The sequence below is a fragment of the Hirundo rustica genome, chromosome 24, assembly GCF_015227805.2.
Source record: "Hirundo rustica isolate bHirRus1 chromosome 24, bHirRus1.pri.v3, whole genome shotgun sequence".
NCBI lineage: Eukaryota > Metazoa > Chordata > Aves > Passeriformes > Hirundinidae > Hirundo > Hirundo rustica.
The window spans coordinates 3,048,184-3,066,840 of NC_053473.1; the positions used below are offsets into that span (position 1 = coordinate 3,048,184).

The 18,657-nt window shown below is 55.2% G+C and overlaps 1 protein-coding gene across 1 annotated transcript; it reads left to right on the forward strand.

Moving 5' to 3' along the window:
- The first annotated feature begins 400 nt into the window (after window positions 1-400).
- Window positions 401-18,346, forward strand: TBC1D22B (TBC1 domain family member 22B). Its single transcript, XM_040085738.2, has 13 exons — window positions 401-518; window positions 4,333-4,389; window positions 5,293-5,609; window positions 6,435-6,614; window positions 7,093-7,163; window positions 7,571-7,699; window positions 8,107-8,172; window positions 9,059-9,173; window positions 15,645-15,751; window positions 16,083-16,158; window positions 16,430-16,557; window positions 16,764-16,859; window positions 17,295-18,346. The coding sequence occupies exons 1-13, from the start codon at window positions 463-465 to the stop codon at window positions 17,421-17,423; spliced, it is 1,527 nt and encodes a 508-aa protein (XP_039941672.1). The 5' UTR covers window positions 401-462; the 3' UTR covers window positions 17,424-18,346.
- The last annotated feature ends 311 nt before the right edge of the window (window positions 18,347-18,657 follow it).

Consider the following 18,657-nt stretch of genomic DNA (forward strand, 5'->3'; position numbering starts at 1 on the left):
TCCCCGGCCCTAATCCGCCACACGACAGGGGAGCGGGGCGCAGGGCGAGGATGAAACCGCGCCGCGAATTCCCTGGAAAAGCCGAAATCCCAAAAACCCAGGAGATGTCACTGTGCCTCCCCGGCACGGCCGGGTGGTGCCGCCCCGCGCCCCCCCCGCGCCCCCCCCATGGTACCGCCCGCCCCGCCAGCGTACAGGCCCCGCCCCTTCGCGCTACGTCACGACCGAGCCCGCCCGCGATTGGTGGATCCGCGACGCCTCGCGCGCAGCGGCCAATGGCGGCGCTGGGCCCGCCCGGAGCCAAGATGGCGGCGCCGCGGGCTGCGGGCGGGCGGCCCTGAGGCGGCTGCGGGGGCCGCGCCTTGCTCCGCGCCCCGCGCCGCGCCGGGGGCCGGCCGGCCGGGGGTCTCCGCTCCCCGCCGGCGGCCTGGCCGGCCCGCCGGGCCCGCCCCGCCCTCCGCCATGGCGGCCGAGAGCGGCAGGCAGTTCTGGAAGCGGAGCGCCAAGCTGCCGGGCAGGTGAGCTCCGGGGAAGGGGTGCGAGGGCCGCGCCCCCTCCCCCGCGCTCCGGCTGGGGGCTGGAGCTGTCGCTGTGCCTGGGGAAGGGGCTGACAGCCAGGCTGGCTCTGGGGCTGAGGGTACCCCTGTAAGGCTCGGGGTATGCCTGGAGGATCTGTCCCGGCTGCGGGGCTGAGCAGCCGGTTGGGGGGGGGGAAGCCACGGTCACCCCAGGCAATGGGACGGGGATTTTGCTGGTGGAAGGTTTAATGTATAGGGGATAAGGGTAGGGTCAGAGCTGCTCCCTCATCTGTAGGACAAGGCAGGCTGTGTGGGGGCTGCGGGGACCCCCTGCGTGCCCCCCATGGGAAGCAGGGTGGAGGGATCAGGGTGCCTTGGAGGCCTCTTTGGGATAGTCTCAGAGCCAGGGCTGTACTGTCTCGCTTTCCACAGATACTGAAGAAAACTCATCCTTCCCGACGTCCTTAGAGGTGTCGCCTTGGGTGGCAGCAGCTCTGTCCCAAAGGGATGTCCCTGATAACGCAGGGAACCCCCCCATTACCCTCTCCTGTGTGTGATGTGGCTCCTGGTCCCCCTCTGCTCAAGAGGAAGGACTCTGAGGGCTCTGTTTGTACCTCCCCTGCCTCAGTTCCTCTGACTGCGATGTCCTGGTTCCTCTCAAGGCACTCTTTACTCACTCAAGGATGGGAGAAACAAATTAAATGTGTGATTGACATGGTATTTAGAAAGACAAGGTTGGTGTTGATGAAGGAGGGGCTCCCTAGAACACCTTGGGAGCAAGGCTGACATGGAAAGAGGGCATCAGCCTCTCTGTGGAGGCTCTCTCAAGTGCTTTTCCTGCCTGGTGCTCCTCACTTTTGCTCCCATTTGCCTTATCTGAACCCTGCCCTTCGCCTCCTGGGGTATGGGTGCAGTCTGAAATGCTTAGTTGGCTTTAAATCCTGCTGGGCCAGTTAAATATCTCTTTCTAATGTGCTTTCACTCATCTGCTTGTCACTGTGCAACTCCTTCAGGTTGGCTGGACAATCCATGTCTGTGGTAAGCAAAGGGAGAGCAGGGAGCTGTTCCTCCTCTGCTGCTCCTGTGGGAGGAGAATCCCGTGCTTTCCCTGGGTAATTTCTCTCTGCTCCTGTCTCTTAACCAAAGGTCTCAGCTGTGCTCTCAGCTGGTGGTCTAGGACAGCACCTCTCTTCTGCATTTGGTGATTTCTGAGCTTTGCCTTGGAAAGCTCAAACCAGGTGAACCGGTCTGGCCGGCAGGCGGTCCTGCCTGTGACACTCTGCATCGGGAAGGGTTTGGCAGTGTTCTCTCCTTCTCCTAACTGCCTGCTTGGCAGATATCCTGGATCCAGGAGCCTTGTTACCTCCTGTGTGCTGGTTGTTTCCAGGGACAGTCACCGACAGGTCTTCAGCAGCCTGGCTCAGGGTGGAGGTGGGATGTGCTGCATCCATGGTCTCTAGACATGAACCTCCCTCTCCTATTTCATCTGAGCTTGGAGACACTCTCCTGTAACAGATTCTTGGCTCTCTTCTTTCTTTCCCCTGACAATCTGGCAGAGGGAGGCTTTGTAGGGACTTGGATACTGTGTTAGCTTCCTTTTCCATGACACTTTGTGCATTTGGTCACTTAGCTGTATTAGCTTTTATTTGCTAATACAGTTTATTAGCTTTTGGTCCCTGTAGATTTAGGGTGGATGTTAGATGTAGGTTTAGAAGTGGTAGATGCTGTTTTTGTTTTTTCAAGTGCTGTCTTGTGGTTTTTGCACTGGGAATTCTCTGCCTGGTAATTTTCTAGGGATGTGTTGGCTGAGTGCTCTGGTGTGTTGTCCTCTGCAATGTGTTGTTTATTCCCTGCTATTTAGAGAGATGGGCAGCCAGGGTCTACTGGGGTTATTTAAATGCTGTTTTAAAAGGGGAGAAACAGCCTGCTGGAAGTAAATGTGTTTTGTGTCTAGAAGAGCAGTGGTGTTTCATGGCTGTGCTCTGCTGCAGTTCAATAACAATAACCCACACCCTGTGATGGTCCTGTGAGGTGTCACACACGGAGCACAGTCACCCCTTGCACCCTACACTGAACATCCAGGTAACAGGAAATGCCTGTCCCAAAGAGTTTAAACTGGGACAGAACAGGGGACTCATCCAGTCAGGCTGGGAGCACAGCTTACATCAGCTCGAGATTCTTTGGGAGTGTCTGCGTTGTAAGACTTTGAAAAGGGCTGTGTGCAGGTGGGACCCTCTGCCATTGTATCAAACATTGATTCAGAACCCTGGGAAAGGGTTTCCTCCCCCAGCACGGGCTGCCACATCCCCTCCTCTCTCTAAGACACATCCTTCATTGGTTTTGTGAAGTCCAGGCCTTCACAGGTGAAGCAGTTCCCCACTGGCAGCCTGTGAGTCCCTGACAGGGAGGAGGAGCCTTGTGCTGGATATCCTGGGACAGTGTGAGTTTGGTGCTGGACGTGGGAGAGGCTCTGCTGGCTGCTGTCCTGCAGGGAGCTGCCACACCTCACTGGGAAGCAATGCTGATCTGGAGGGCTTGTTCTTCTTACTCATCATCATCTCTTTGCTATGTCCACCCACGGAGGTGCCTCTGCTTAACTGCTGTCCTGACTTCCAGGTGCTCTTTAGTCATCACACTCTGTCCTAGGCTTAAACCTCGACATACAAACTCAGTGAGGACTTCCAGCCACTCCAGCTCACTGCAGTGGTGAGCCCAGCCCTAACTGGGCTGCTCCACCAACACCTCTCTGTGCTGTGGTTGTTTCCAGCCCCTGCCCTGGCTCTCTGCATCTCTCCCCTGCCAGCTGGACCTGTTGCTTCTGCATCCTCAGCTTGTTTCCAGCTGCACCAGGCTGCCATCCCTCTCCTCCATGGCTGGGCTCTGCTGGTTTTACTGCCAGGCACCATCTGCAGCTCCTAGAAACCAGGCCAGCTCTATTGACCCAAGAGAAGCTTGTTCCTTGTGTGCCAGCTCTGAAAGGGCCTTTGTCTCTGCCATGGCATTGCAGGACTTGTTTTCCAGAGGTTGTTTTCCAGGGTGGGGTGGCTGTGAGTAGTTCCTCCAATGCAGGTGATAACTCAGGATCCCTGTCTCACCTCCAGAGTCTGTATAAACAGCGGTGAGCATGTTTTTGGTAGCTCCTCTCTGAGGTGATGCTCCCCATTGTAAGGCCTGGAGCCCTCAGGCTCCTTGTCCCATGAGTCCCAAGGAACCAGGGACCGAGATGTGGCAGCTCATTCCAGGCCACAAAGGAAGTGGTTGATTAAACTGGGATTTGGACCCGAGTCAAACCACGAACTGTACCAGGCATTCCTTCTCCGTGGCACTGGCTGTGATCCTGAGAGCCAGCACGGGCTTCAAACCCGAAAGCACATTTATGGAGGAGCCCCAGTGTCAGTGCCTGGAGTCCTTCCCTGTCCCACAGGCCCTGGGAGGGAGACTTCCCCAAACTGGAAGTCCCCTTGGTGGAAAAGAGAAGAACATCAGTGTATGCAGCAGGTAGGCTGAGACACGTGGTCGCGTGGAGTGAGTGAGCTGGTGGTGCAGGAAAGAGCAGATCTCAAATCCCAGCTCAGGCTGGACCAGGCCTAAGAGTTTAAACAAAGCTTCTCTTTGCTGCTGCAAAGAACAAAACTTCATCTGCATGTGGCCTTTTGGATCTAAGGTTTGTAAGTTAGAAGGTTTTTGAAGCTGCTTTTGGTCTTTTATTCAGCTCCCAATAGCAGGCAAGAAGTGTGACCCCAGTTTAGGCTGAGGTTGTTTGTAGGATCTCCTTTTACAGCATTTTGGGATTTTTCTTTTCCCCTCCCTGCAGCATTCAGCCAGTCTATGGAGCACAGCATCCTCCACTGGATTCCCGGCTCACCAAAAAGTAAGTGTTTGTCTCCTGGAGATGCAGGCCACAAACCTGGCAGGTTTGGGGCTCAGTTCTGCAGTAGGTGGAGGTCTCCAGCATCCCTGGCACTGTGATATTGCACCAAAGGACAGCAGTGGGGTGTGGTGCTGCCTTGAGCTCTAGGAAAGCTTGCAGGGAGAGCTTATCTGCTGGTGCCCTTTATGGCCAGAAATCCATACAGTAACACCCACATCAAAGGAAACAGACTTTTTTTCTTTTTAGCAGTGTCTGATCCTTCTGCTCCTCTTTGGAGCTGGAGAATTAAGGGAAAGGGAGGTAAAGCTGCCCAGCAGCTACAAGGCTGGAGAACTGCAGCAGCCTTCCCAGCAGGAAAAGGCAGAATTCCTGGTCTGAACCACTGCTGTGTAGTGGTGAAAGTTCCCTGCTTCTGGTGGTGGACTTTGGCTCCTGTAGCTTAAGGGTAAATTCCTTCTGTGCCTGAGGAAAGACGCAGGCTGGTCTGGCTGCTGGGAACAACTGCAGCTGTTTGGGAGTGTCCATGGAAGAAGACCTGCTCTGTCTGACATGCCTTTCTCCAGGTTGCAAGACCTTTTCTTTGGGTGTTAATCTACTTGTTTTGTGTAGGGTGGGGGAAGGCAGAGCTGGAGGAATCGTACCTGTCTTCCCTTTGCCCTTCCGAGCCAGGAAGGCTGGCACCTCTCCAGCTGTGTGCTGCCACTGTGGCCTCTGAGACTGCTGTCACACAGCCGGTGACAGCCACTGCTGGCAGCCCAGAGAGACAATATATCCCCTAGGTCTGGGAGGAGGAACAGGGAAACTGGAAAAAGGGATTGGCTGATGGGAGTGAGGCTGTGGGGAAAGGAGAGAAAATGAACTCATCCAACAGCACGGCTCTGATCCTGTTCCTCTGGCTCACAGCTTCATCAAGGACCGCTCCAAGGCCAGTGGGCTGCCCATGAAAAGCAAGAAGGCCTCCAGCTTCCACGAGTTTGCCCGCAGTACCAGCGATGCCTGGGACATTGGGGATGATGAAGACGAAGATTTCTCCTCTTCCTCCTCGTCCTCTTTGCAAACTCTGAACTCTAAAGTGGCCAAGGCCACGGCAGCGCAGGTTCTGGAGAACCACAGCAAGCTGCGGGTGAAGCCCGAGCGGTGCCAGCCTGCCCTGGGTGACCTGCCCACCAACTGCAAGGTCATCAAGTCCAGCAGCGAGGCCCAGCTGTCCAGGACCTCTGGTAAGAGCCATCTTCAGGAGCAGCCTCCTGCTGCAGTGCTCTGTTCCTTGGCCACTGAACTCAACTGCTCGTTGCTACTCCCAGTATGGGCAAGAGGCTGTGACACAGCCTGTAAGCACAGCAGAGGCTTCTTCCTCCTTTTAGTATCCTGTACTCCAGAGGCCTGGCTTTAGTGCTTGTGTCCTCAGCTGCTCAATATCCTGCATACAGGCATGTTTGTCCCAGAGCATTCCATGATCTGGGTGCTAAGTCAGTTCTGAGATCAGTTTAGTCCTTGCTGGGACTTGCTCACTGTCTGATGCCACGGTGGTTTGGTGTGCTGCTCTTAGCAAAGGTCTGGGTGAGGTTGTGTTGACACAGCTTGGGCAGGAGTTGGGCACCAGCAGCCCCTGCTCACTCTGCCTTGTCTTCCTGTGCAGTGAGAGCACCTCAGGAGATGGCACTAGCAGCCCATCAGCCCCTCTCTCTGCACTAGTAATTAGCTTGATTGGTGTTTGGATCTGGAGAGCAGAGCAGATCTGAACATCAGTTCTGCCTTTTCTCCTGTGTCCTACCCATGTGTGGAGGGAAGTCTGATCCACTTGCAGCCAGGTGTCTGGATGCAGGAGGAAGAAAAGGAGGCAGAAATGGGGGGAAGTGGTGGAAGAGCCACAAGAGATGCCTGTGAGCTGCTGATCCATTGGAGTGGGCCAGCGATGCTGTTCAGTGGTGCTGAGGGACAGAAGGGTGAAATCTGCAGTGTCTGACGGTGGCTGGGGGAGCGAGGTGGGGTTGCAGAGGTGGAACCTCCTTCCCCAGCTCAGTGCAGCATCTGGTCCTTGCTAGAGGAGGCCTGTGTGCGGAGCCCCCTGCAGAAGCAGCAGTCCCTCCCCCTCCGGCCTGTCATTCCCCTTGTGGCTCGAATCTCTGACCAAAACGCCTCCGGGGCTCCCCCCATGACCGTGCGGGAGAAAACGCGCCTGGAGAAGTTCCGGCAGCTCCTTTCCAGCCACAACACCGACCTGGGTGAGTGGGGCAGAGTGAGGGTGGGCAGGGGAGGGCAGAGGGGCCCTGCTGCCTGCACCAGGTCTGCTTCGGGGTGGAAAATATCACTGCCTGCAGTTGTAGCAGATGGGTGTGTGCAGGAATCGCTCTGTTGGCAGATGGTGATGTCCTCCAACCCCTCCCTGTGTGTCGCTAACCATTCTCCATCTTGCACATGATGGTTGGGATCACTGGGGGCTCTTGGGCTCTGCGTGAGAATTGAGGTCCTGGCACATTGGTGACCTGCAACTCCCAGTTCTGTGCCCGAGCTGGGCTGAAATCATCTCTGCTCTCCTTGCAGCAGACCCACATCCCCAGTCACTGCTAGTGTGGGAGCCTTCCTGGAGGCTCATTGTCTCCAGAGCCTGCAGGAGCAGACTGGGCTTTCCTCTCCTTCTAGGTGTAGTGGTGCCTGGACGTGCCTAGGATCTAATCCATTGCCACCACTGTCCGTTTGCAGATGAGCTGAGAAAATGCAGCTGGCCTGGTGTGCCCAGAGAGGTCCGGCCTGTGACGTGGAGACTGCTGTCAGTAAGTACTGGGAGCTGTGACACCGCAGTCTGGGAGGACTGTGCCACCCCAGGGACATGTGCTCCTACACCTCCCTGTGTCCCACAGCCAGCTTTGCTTGTGTGTTCCCAGTGCCCAGCTTCCAGGTGAGCTGTAGGGATTTTTGATCAGGCAGAGCCATTGCTGCATCCTCTTTGAGCTCAAAGCCCAGGCTGGTGTGGGGACTGGGCGGTTCCCTCTCTTTTGGGGAACTGAATCTGATGAAGTTGGATTGCTCCAAGATCAGGGGCTGGGAAGGCCAAATTCCATGGAAGCTCTTTCCCCAGCTCCTGCGTTGTGTGCCTGATGCTTGTGGGTGCACAGCTGGCAGGATTTCAAGGGCTGCTGAGGAAGGAGGGTCTGCCCTGAGCTGCCTTTTCCCAATGCAGGGCTATCTCCCCGCCAACTCGGAGCGCAGGAAGCTGACGCTGCAGCGGAAAAGGGAGGAGTACTTTGGCTTCATCCAGCAGTACTACGACTCCCGGAACGAGGAGCACCACCAGGACACCTACAGACAGGTAGGAACCCTCCTCCTGCCTTTCTGCTTTGGGTATAGCCCTCTCCTCTCTCTTGCTGCTCCTTGTCCCCATGGGTGGGGTCATGCCAGGACTTGCTCTAGCTGGAGCTAGGAGTTGTCTTCTCTTTGGGAAAAAGGCCCGTGGTTCTGTCCTTGTCAGTTTAATCTTTTCCTAAATTGATCTCATACTAAATTTCAGCTCTGAACTACGTGCCTGCACATGAGCAGAGCAGACTGCAGATAACTGTAGATGACTTTCTCAGTACAGCTGGCATCTGTAGTCCTCACTGTGCTTGTCAGCTCTTGCCTGGGGGATCCCTGGTGGTGGATTTTCCTCTGTTAGCCTGTGACAAGTTATTGTGCCCCTGGAAAGCACAGCTGGTGTGTGTAACCCACCTTCTTTTCCAGATCCACATTGACATTCCAAGGACCAACCCACTCATTCCCCTCTTCCAGCAGCCACTCGTCCAGGAGGTAAGGGGGGGTGAAGCTCCTGCCTGCATTTCCATGGGATGTGTGTGTGGAGTGAGGCCAGCACTGCTCCTAGGCAGTTAACTTTGTAGGGAAACGTCCCTGCCTGACAGCTCCTGATGCAAATAGCTCCTGGAACTGTCTGGTCTTGTCCCATGTGTCTGAGAGACATCAAACTTGGAGCTTGGGGGTTATGAGATGATCTCTTCTTTGGCAAGATGTAGCCAAGAGCTGGTAAAAAACCTGAAGCTTTTGTTTTGAGACAAATTGAAGGTGAACAGGATAGTTAAACCAGAACATAGGATAGTTCTGTTTTGTTTCAAAACCTCTTTTATGGGAGCAGCCTGGGCAGGGATGGGTTCGAGAGGTGGCCAGGAGCTGTGGGCACACGTCCTCTCTGGAAACAAGCTCAGTGTGTGTATGTGGTGGTGTCCAGGGGGTGGGGGCAGTCTGGGAATGTTGGTTGTTGTGGGGAAGGCTGCCCTGTTGGGAAGTATCCTGATCCGTGGTGTTTTTCTGGAAGTACTGTGCTGATACCTCATCTTTGCGCCTGATGTTCAGCCAAGGAGGCTGCTCTGCCACAAGGCAGCCCTGTCCTGTGGATATTGTGCTGTCTGGGTCGTGAAAAGTTGGGTCTGCATTTCTTCAGGCAGAGGTTTTGATGAGGAGCCTGGACTGCCTTTTCTGCAGAGTGTGCCGGTCTGTGTGTGGGATCTGCAGATGACACTGGAGTCTCTCCTAGGACTTCGATGCTTCTAACATTGCCTTACTGCTGCAGAAAAGCCTGTCAGTGCATGGTCTGCACTCCCTGAGCTTAGCAGTCGTGCTTTTCTGCCTTCCCTTTGTGCATGGCTAATGCAGGTACCTGCTTTCCCTGGTTCTTCCCTAGATTTTTGAGAGAATCCTGTTTATCTGGGCCATTCGCCACCCAGCCAGCGGCTATGTGCAGGGCATCAATGACCTGGTCACCCCGTTCTTTGTTGTGTTCCTCTCTGAGCACGTTGGTAAGTGACACTCGCTGCTCTAAGCACTCCTCACCGTGGGGTTTGAAGTGTGAAATGCTGGCATGAGGAAAGGGAGTTTAGAAGGGGATGATGTGCTCTTCCTTCAGAGTGCCTGGGCCAGGCTGGAGTTGTAGTTTGGCCTCTTGCTGTATCTCTACTCCCTGGATGAATTGAGTTCAGTTTCATAATCTTGCTGAGCCCCACAGAAGGTGAAGTGCTAAGGGTGGGTTTGCATTTCAGTGCACTCAACAACCTCACAGCTTGGATGGCAGTGGGATCTTCCAGGCACTGAGGGAGCTCAGGTACAGCCCTGATATATAGAGATGGAGGAGGGTTTGCTCTCAACGCTTGGCCTTGGCAGACAGTTCCTGCTCTGGGAAGAATGAGTGAAGTTTAAAGAGACCCTGCTGAGAATGTGAAATAAACTGTTTAAATACTAATTCCCTCCCTTTCTGCTAGTATAGGTGTGTTTCTCAAACTGAGAGTTTCAGAAAGCAAACTGACTTCTCCCTGCTGCTTCTGGATTTCTTGTCAGCCAGTTGCTTTTAGCTGGAGATCAAGTTCTTTCCACCCATGGTGTTTTTATTCTTTCCCTGGCTCCAGGTGTGTTTTGGAGTTGACATTAATGCTGGGATGTCATAATCCTTATGTTTAAAGGCTCTTAGTCTTCACTGTAAATAGATGGAAAAAGGAATTTATAAGACTGTATTAGTGACAGAAATCCTGATGGATAAATATTTTTAAGGTCTGATCCAGAAGCTGGAGTGAAAGCCTTGCACTATCAAGCTAAGGCTTTGTAAACTGGTACTGATCTGCCTCTGCTGAGGGCCTGGTGAAGGGCTGAGCCACCCTGCTTGTCACCGAGACACCAGTGTGGTCAGGGCTGGTCCCTGGGAAGTGCTGTTGCTCCTCACAGCCCTGAAGCAGAAGGCACCAAGGGTGGCTCAGATGGCAGCTGGAGTGAATTCCCTTCTGTGGGAAGAGCAGATCAGATGTGAGCAGGTTCCCTTTGAGGGGCTTCTCCCATGGCCTGAGCAGCATCCTTGGCATTCAGTGCTGGCAGAGGCCCCTTGCTCAGGATTGATTTATCGGGTTAGGAGCAGAGCTGTGCTCAGTGAGTGACCTAGGCAAGGAGGGAGCTGGTGTGAACCATCTGAGCTGCCTGTGGGTGCCTGCTGTGACTTCCTGCAGTCCTGTACCCTGATGGGTGTCAGGGATTAGCTTTCCCTGCACGTGGCACCAGAGTTCATGCTGCAGTGGCCCCCTTAGGCTCTGTGCTGGGTTTGTGCTTCTCCCCATCTTCCAGGGCTGTTTCCACCCCTGACTGAAGCTTCCTCTCTGGATGTGACCTTCCTGTTTCCAGCTCTCTCTGAAACTTTGGTTGTAGGGAAAAACTCCTCTTCAGGAGAGCAGCTGTGCTGAATTTAGCCAAGCAACAACACCCCTTCTGTCTCCAGAGCCTGGGATTGAAGGCCAGCCATTAGATCACAAGCTGTTGTGGTGGTTACCTGCTCCCTGGTCTGTGTAGCAGTCAGAGTTAAAAGACAAATCAATAATTTCCTTTAATTTCCATGGGGAAGAGCTGGCAGTGGTCAGTCCCTCATTATTCCTCTGCAACTGGATTTAGGTCATTGATTTGGAGCCTCCTCTCTACAGCTGCCTTTGCAGACAGGCGCCTGAGGAGCTGGGCAGGGCTGAGGGCTCTCTCTGCTGGATTCTCAGGATCCCTGGAGCAGCTCAGTCTGTGCTACAAAGTCCTAGCAGCAGGAGAGGCCTTGCACAGTCTGGGGAGCAGCACAGCCCAAGGAACAGCTCACTTTTTTGTGGGGAATCTCTTGTTCAAAGGAAATCCTCCTTGTACTTTTCAAGCTGTATCCTCCTTGGGAAAGGGAACAGGCAGCATGGCTCAGGCAGCCCCTGCCCACGGAGCCACTGAGGGCTCCCACACCTGTGTGTCACCTGTGGGTATTCCCATGCTCACAGGGGAGTGTACAACTGGCCTGGAAAGTTTTCCTTGACATTTTCTGAAAAGCTTGCTCTGGGAAGTTGGTACCAGCACTGGCACCATCCTCAAATCTCTTGGGTTTGCTGCCCCTACTCTCCTTTCAGAGGAAGTGTTTTGTGGACCACAAGATCCCCGAAGCTGGCTCCTCTGCTTGGCTGCCCACCATGTCCCCTGGGATGTTTGCATCAGAGCTTCTGAGGGTCTGTCCCCACAGCAGGGACCACGGGGTGCCTGTGTGGCAGAGCTGGCAGCCAGAGGTGGGAGATCACGAGCTGCTGAGGTTGCTTAGCTGTGAAACACAAGGCCAGGATGACTCCCAGGTCAATCTGCTCAATCCAGGGGCTTCTCATGAAGCAGTCTCAGGCTGGTCCCCACTGCCAAGTTCATTGCAGACTTCTGATCCATCACCCGTGCTTTGGGAAGGCATTGCATTTGCAGACAACAAATCATCTCTTCTACAGATCGGTTAAAATCTCTCTTTGGAGCTCACCAGCTGATTGATGTGTCTGGTTGATAATGTCTCCACGATTTTTGTTACCAGCCCAAGGCCTGAAATATCCTTCAGCGGGCTTGTCTGGCATCCCCTCCAAGGGCTGGAAAAGGGGAAAATGGGAATGGGGAAGAGGAGGGTGGTTTGGGCAGGGAATGGTTTGTAGCTTAACACTCACTTCCAGGGAACAGTTTGGCAGCTTCCTTTGTTTGAAGTTGACACAAACAATGAAACAGTCAGCAGTTACCCAACAAACTCCAGGCCCTTGTGTGCAGAGCCATTAAATGCAGCTGCCTCGGGGCAGGGTGAGAGCAGTTTGGCCACACTGCAGTGCCTTTGACTCGGTGCCTTTCCATCATCACCGTGGAAGGTGCAGGAAGGATGTGGCCCTCTCCAGGTCCTGAAGCAGGAGAACTGAAGGGAAAACATTCTCAGGAAGCAGTTCCTCCAGCTGCCCTGGGTACTTTGGGGACTGGATGAGCCCATTATTAACCTGCATCTCCCAAGCCTGCCTGAAGGCATCCCACTGACGCTGCCTCTTCTTTCTGAGCAGTGCTTTGAATCCAGTGTGTGTGTGTGTGTGTGTGTGTGTGTGTGTGTGTGCCCCTGTGACCAGCTTCAGAAGACACCAGCGAGGCTGAGACACGAAGCTCATCCCCAGAGTTTTCCAGTCCTTGTCTGAACTGCCCAGACCCCTTCTGCCAGCTGGCACCAGTTGCTTTTCCCACCCAGTTTGGATCCAGACCTGCTGCTTCTTCCAGGTGCTGGGCAGTGCAGTGCCCCCTTGGCAGGTGGGGTAGGTTTAGCTGTGGTGTTTTCCCCTTTGCCCCAACGTGGCAAGCTGGCTCATCTCTGTGACGCTCTCCCTGCCTCCTGCATGGACACCACTGCCTCAGCTACTTGGCAGCAAGCATGGAAGCTTTGGGCCCTGCCACTGAGTGATCCATAGCTGGAGTAATTCTTCTCCTGACTGATGGCTGCTGCTGAGGTGCTGCTGAGGAAGAGCCTGAGGAGGTGTTGAGGCTGCAGGAGCAGCTGAGCTTGTTGTAGGTGTCCTCTGGATGGGCACAGGCTCCCAGCACCTCTGGGGAGGATGGGGATGTAGAGAGATGGTCTGGCAGCTGAGGAATTGGGACAGGAATGACAGCTCAGCACCTCCTAGAGGAAACCACATCCCCGTTTTTCCAGGTCATCAGAGAGGGCATAACAAGCACAGGGATACTGAGCTTTCAGTCCCTCCCAGCTCAGTCCTGCAGCCCCTCTGCTGAGTCACTCCCAGCTCTCAGGGCTTGTGTTTGCATTTAGGGTGGCAGTGACAGAGGTGAGTTCAGCATCCCCAGGCGTGTCAGTGCTGGCCCTGCAGACCCCCAGTGCTCTGTGCCTGTGTGACACCACTTCCATCCCTGATTCCAGGCCTTGCATAAGAGCTTGTCCCAGTTTGGGACCTCTTTGGCAGCACTCCAGGGCTGTAGAGGGGAGCAGTGCCATGGAAAGTATTGATCTTGTTTGCTTCTAGCTGGCTTTGTCACTAAATCCTGATCACAGCCCAATGAAGACACTGCTGCCCTGCAAGCAGAAGCAGAAACTTGGGTGAAGAGAATGGGGACACTGATTGAGTGTCACCACTCATCCTGACCTCCAGTTTTGTCCTGAGCCTGGGGCTCACTGCAGGCCGTGCAGACTTGCCCAGAGCTGTGGGAATTTGTGAGCTGAGAGTGGGCTTAACTCTCCTCCAGCTGTGCAGTCCTGCCCTGAGCCACCACTGCCAGAATAGGGGGAGTCATTAACGCCTCCCTATGGAGAGCAGGGATGGAGGTGCCTGGAGCCCTGGCTTCTCTGGTCTTTGCCTTCTCCTGTGTCCTCCTTGAGCCCTTTTGAAACATCACTCACAGGAACTTTGCTTTTGTTGAGCTCTTTCTGCCCCTGGGCTCGGTGTGGCACTGCTGTAGGTGGCCAGTGGTTTACTTTCGGTCCCTGTCAGAGGCAGATGTTTGTGCTGAGCCACACTCCAGACACAGGGGTTTGGTTCAAAGCCTCTTGCAATGTGTGCTGGCTCCTGCTGGGGGTCTCCTGCCACTGTTTTGCTTTGACAAGGGGTGCTGGCAGAGCTGCTCCTCCTGTCCCCATGCTGGTGCAAGCAGCAGGGTGTTCCCCATCAGCTGGGCAGGTCTCCACAGCCTCTTCTCCATCATCGTCCTCCATCCACAGGCAGATCTTTGCACAGGGCTCATTCCCTCAGGGCTGAGCCTTCCCCTGCCCCCAGTCCTGGGTGTCCCACATGTCCCTGTCCCGCTCCTGTGCCTGCCCATCCACATTCCTCTCTGCGAGACCTCGGGAAGGAGATGGACACCAAACAGATTTTGCCTTTCCCTACCTGGACCATGTGAGAGTGGCTGTAGAGAAGCCAGCCAGAAGAGTGACAGTTTTGGATGGTGATGATGATGATGTGCAGCTGGAAAATAGCTTTGCTGCTCTTTCTGCAGTACAAGATTGTGAGATTAGTGGGTTAAGCTCTTGTTTGTCCCTAAAGCTCCTGGTGGCAGTTTGCTCTGGAGCAGAGGTGGGAGCAGTGTTGGAGTCACTGGCTATGTCCTGCCCTTCCTCCTCCAGGCAGGATCTGTTGGTTTTCCCCAGCCTGGGGCAGTGCCTCAGTGTATCTGAGCCAAGGTGGCCTGGCTCCAGCCCCATCTTCTCCTTCTCTTGCTTTTTTCCAAGGAACATCAAAGATACTTGCCAGGATTTCTGAGCCTCTGAAACTGGAAATGGGCCAGCTTAGCTCTGTTATTGATCTGATTTAGTGGATGACAGCAGTGTGGTGGGTGCTCTCTTCTCAAGGAGGAAAGGGAGGGAACTGCTGGGTCAGGCATGCCAGGAGAGCCAGCCCTGTGTCTCCTGACTGTCTCCCACCTTGGTCCCACTGCCTTCCCATGCCTGTTTCCCCCTCCAGCCACCACGTTAAGGTGAGCCTGGCTTTAGGAGCAGGTGATGGCTCCAGGCTCAGCCAGCACCATCATTCCATCCTCGAGGCATCTCTCCCTTGCACACCCTGGGGGTTCACAAGCCCATCTAAAAGCAAGGAGCCTTTTTCACTCTGTGAGAACCCTTTGGGGACAGAGCTGCCACTGAGCCTTGTGCTGTCAGACTCCCGCTGGGTTTGAAAAGCAAACCTGCACAAATCTCTGCTTCCCCCACACCGAGGCTGCACACATTCTGTGCATGGGGCAGCTTCTGTTTGCTGGAGCTCTCCTGCCAGCTGGGCTCCAGGAGAGGCAGAAACCCCACGAAGCTGAGCCCTGTCTGCCACATGGCCCAGCTGTCCCTGTGCCGGATTTAACTCAGTGCCTTTTTTGCTGCCAAAAAAGATCTTTGCCTGCTTTTGGGTCCTTGCAGCCTTGCCTGAGGGTCCTGCTCTCCTAGAGAGGTTCCTGAAGCTTTGACAGTTCCTCCTCATGAGCCTCTGTTGTGCTTTGTTCCTGGGATGATGCTGATGAGTCCGGCTGGGAGCAGGATCTGGCAGCTCCCCTGTGCTGCCCCAAGCCACGGGCAGTGTTTCCTTTCCTGGTTTCTGGCTGCAGTGAAGGTTTCCCCTCTCCCAGCTCTCCCTGTGGTGCTCCCAGCTGGCAGAGACCTGCTGTCCCCCAGGGCAGGTGTGCTTTGGCTGGAGGAGTTCCAGTGTGCCAGATCTTTGTCCCTGCACAACCCTTATCCCAGATGGATGACAAAAGTGCAGTGGGATCCCTCCTGTGCTTCCCTGGGAAGCTGGACTGGCTTCAGGGCAGGACCAACCAGTCTTTTGGAGTTTTTCAGCTCAGCTGAAGAAACAGATGAGTGCACAGGTGCTGTGACTGTGCCAGGCACACCCCTAACACACAGGGAGTGTTGCAGTGCCTCCTGCAAAGCTTTGGCCTGATAAAGCCCCTGGGGTTGTCCCTGGTGTCCCCCACCTCCCTGACGCTCTTCCCTCTCTGTTTTGCAGAGGAGGATGTGGAAAACTTTGACGTGACAAACCTGTCGCAGGATGTTTTACGGAGCATTGAAGCCGACAGCTTTTGGTGCATGAGCAAGCTGCTGGATGGGATACAGGTGAGCCTCTGGGGCCACAGGAATCCCTCTGTCCCTGCTGGGGTGGCAGGGTGGTTGTCTCCTCTCCCTGTCTGGGTGAGTGTTCTCCATGCTCCAGCATTAGGGAGGTTTTGCTGCTTCACTGAGCTAAATGTGCTGGTGAAATCCTGGGGAGATGGGTGCTGTGCCTGTCCAGATGGCCCCGTCCTGAGCAGGGATCTCACAGCAGGCTCAAGATCCCTGTCTCCTTGGCTCATGATAATCTTATCCCAAGCTGTCCAAGTGCTGATCCGCTTTGATCATTTCCAGCTGTTGGTAAAGCTGCTGCCTCTGACTCGGCCTCTCCCCACAGGACAATTACACCTTTGCACAGCCGGGGATCCAGAAGAAAGTGAAAGCCCTGGAGGAGCTGGTCAGCCGGATCGATGGTAGGTGACACAGGAGCCTGGTCAGGTTTGTCACAGCAGAGGGAGGGACAACTCTCAGGGCAGGGGTAGACACTTCTTACAACACTCATGGCACCAGAGCAGGGCAGGCTCAGCCAGAAACCTCCTGGTGACAGCACAGGGTGAGGAGAGGAGGAGTTTGGGAGAAAAAGGTCTCAGCCTGAAGGTGTGTGAAAGCCACTGTGCTGTGAGCAGCGTGCAGGAGCTGGGGCGCTGTGAGCCCCAGGTGTGTAAGTGAAATGTGCTGTTTCAGAGCAGGTACATAATCACTTTAGGAAGTACGAGGTCGAGTACCTGCAGTTTGCCTTTCGCTGGATGAACAATCTGCTCATGAGGGAGCTGCCCCTGCGCTGCACCATCCGCCTCTGGGACACCTACCAGGTATGCACTGCCCTCCCTGCTCGGCTTGTCACTGCCACTCGTGTCCCTGTCCCCACGGGGACAGAGGGTGCTCAGGGAAGCAAAGCAGTGTGGCGCCAGGGTGTTCACAGCCAGCTGGGTGCTGGGTGGCCTCCCAGGACATCTGTGTCTGGGGGTCGTTCTCCAGCTGTGCTGCAGGAGTTCACCCAGAGTTTTGCTGTCCACAGTCAGAGCCGGAAGGATTCTCCCATTTCCACCTGTACGTCTGCGCTGCCTTCTTGATCAAGTGGCGGAAGGAGATCCTGGATGAGGAAGACTTCCAGGTAAGGAAGGTCAGGGGGATTCCCTGGGGAAGGGAAGTAGAGGGGAGGGAATTGCTCTGGTTGGGAGCCCAGTGTGAACACAGAACTGTCAGAGCTGGCTCCAGGATCTCAGGAGCTTTGCCTGGAAGTAACTTGAGCCTTGCTGCTAAGGACAGAGAACTGAGCTGTTGGAGGTTGAAACATCCCATTCCAGCTCTGATCAGTGTTTGCCCTCCTGTGTCCAGCTGTAACCCTGTAACAGCACCCTTTATTCCAAGGGGCTTGGGGTGCTTCACTGGTTCAGATCTAGACCCAAGCACATCTTGATGTTGTCCCTGAGCCTTTCAGACCAGCGAGTGTGGTGAGCAAAAGTTACTGAGCGCTGCTGCCGCTGCTCACACCTGCACTGGATCTGTGCTCTGCCTTCTCCAAACTAAGCACCTTCTGCTCTTCCAGGGCCTTTTGATGTTGCTACAAAACCTGCCCACGATACACTGGGGCAATGAAGAGATTGGGCTGCTGCTGGCTGAAGCCTACAGACTCAAGTACATGTTTGCAGATGCCCCAAACCATTACCGCCGATAGGTGCCCAGGCTGGCTCCTCTCTCTTGTGCCCGCCCCTCGTCCTGGCCCGATCTGATCACTGTGGCATTTTTGTCATCCCGAGTCCTCAGACACTCCAGCCAGGAGCTGCTCCTTGCTGTACAAAGCTCACCTGAACTCTTGTCTTAACTCTGAACGTGTGCCTGTCTGCCACTCCATGCGCCTGGATGTGCCATTTTGACGACTCTCAGTATTTCACTCCGTGCTGGTGGCTCACGCCAGGAAAGGAGGCTTCAAGGGGCTGAGGGAGAACATGGGAGAAGCTCTACAGAGGAACTGAGCCGGAGACGAAGCCCTCGTGTCCTCTCCACTTCCTGTCCTGGGCTTGTCTGGCTGGGACCACTCTGGCTTCGCTGCCTCCCGTTGCCCTGCACCACGTGCGCTGCCCCGTCCGCTCCCTCCTCTCTTCCGACACTCTTGGCGCCAACTCCCAGATGAAAATGCCTTATCAGAGACCTGCCTGGCCGCAGAATCCTTCCCCGCGAGGGTGGCAGGGCAAGAAGTTTCTCTCAGGGCCTACCTTCGCTCCGAGGGGCCAGAGACCCCCCAAGCACTTTGTGGGTTCACAAGAGAGTCCCTGGTGCCTGCCCTCCCTCCTTCTCCATCCTCTTCGCCTACCTCTCTCTCCCCCAGGGCAGCAGGGCAGGCACGGCGGGGGCCACGACCACTCCATCCTCACACTCCTGCCATGACTCGTGCCAGCTTGGTAGAACTTCTTGGTGACTGATGTTCTGTGAGTGCAGCCCCAGCCAGGGTGTTGGGGAAGGCACGGAGGGGGTGCTGGTAGGGGAGCAACATCTCTCAACACCCTCCTGACAATGTCCCCGCTCCTCCGAGGCGTTCTGTGTATATTGTGTTCTTGTGTATATGGGTCAAAGATGTACAATATATGTCTTCTCTTTGTAGCAGATTTTATATTTATAACGTGAACCCCTCGTTGTCCCCATCCTCTCCACGCTGAGAAGGATGCCTGCTGTGCTGTTGGAGGGGTTTGAACCCCTCTGGAGGTGGGGGGCGTTCAGAGCTGCAGCGGGCTCTTGCAGTGCTTCTCTGCCCGAGGTGTGACAGAAACACATCCCAGGGTCGGGTAGGGGCGGAGATGGGAGCTCCCAGCCCTTTGGAGACACAGGGTCTGCACTGCAGGGCAGGGCTGTGCCAGGGCAGCGCTCCAGGGAGAACAATCCTGGCTGCAGCAGTGGCTGTCCCCAGCAGCCCC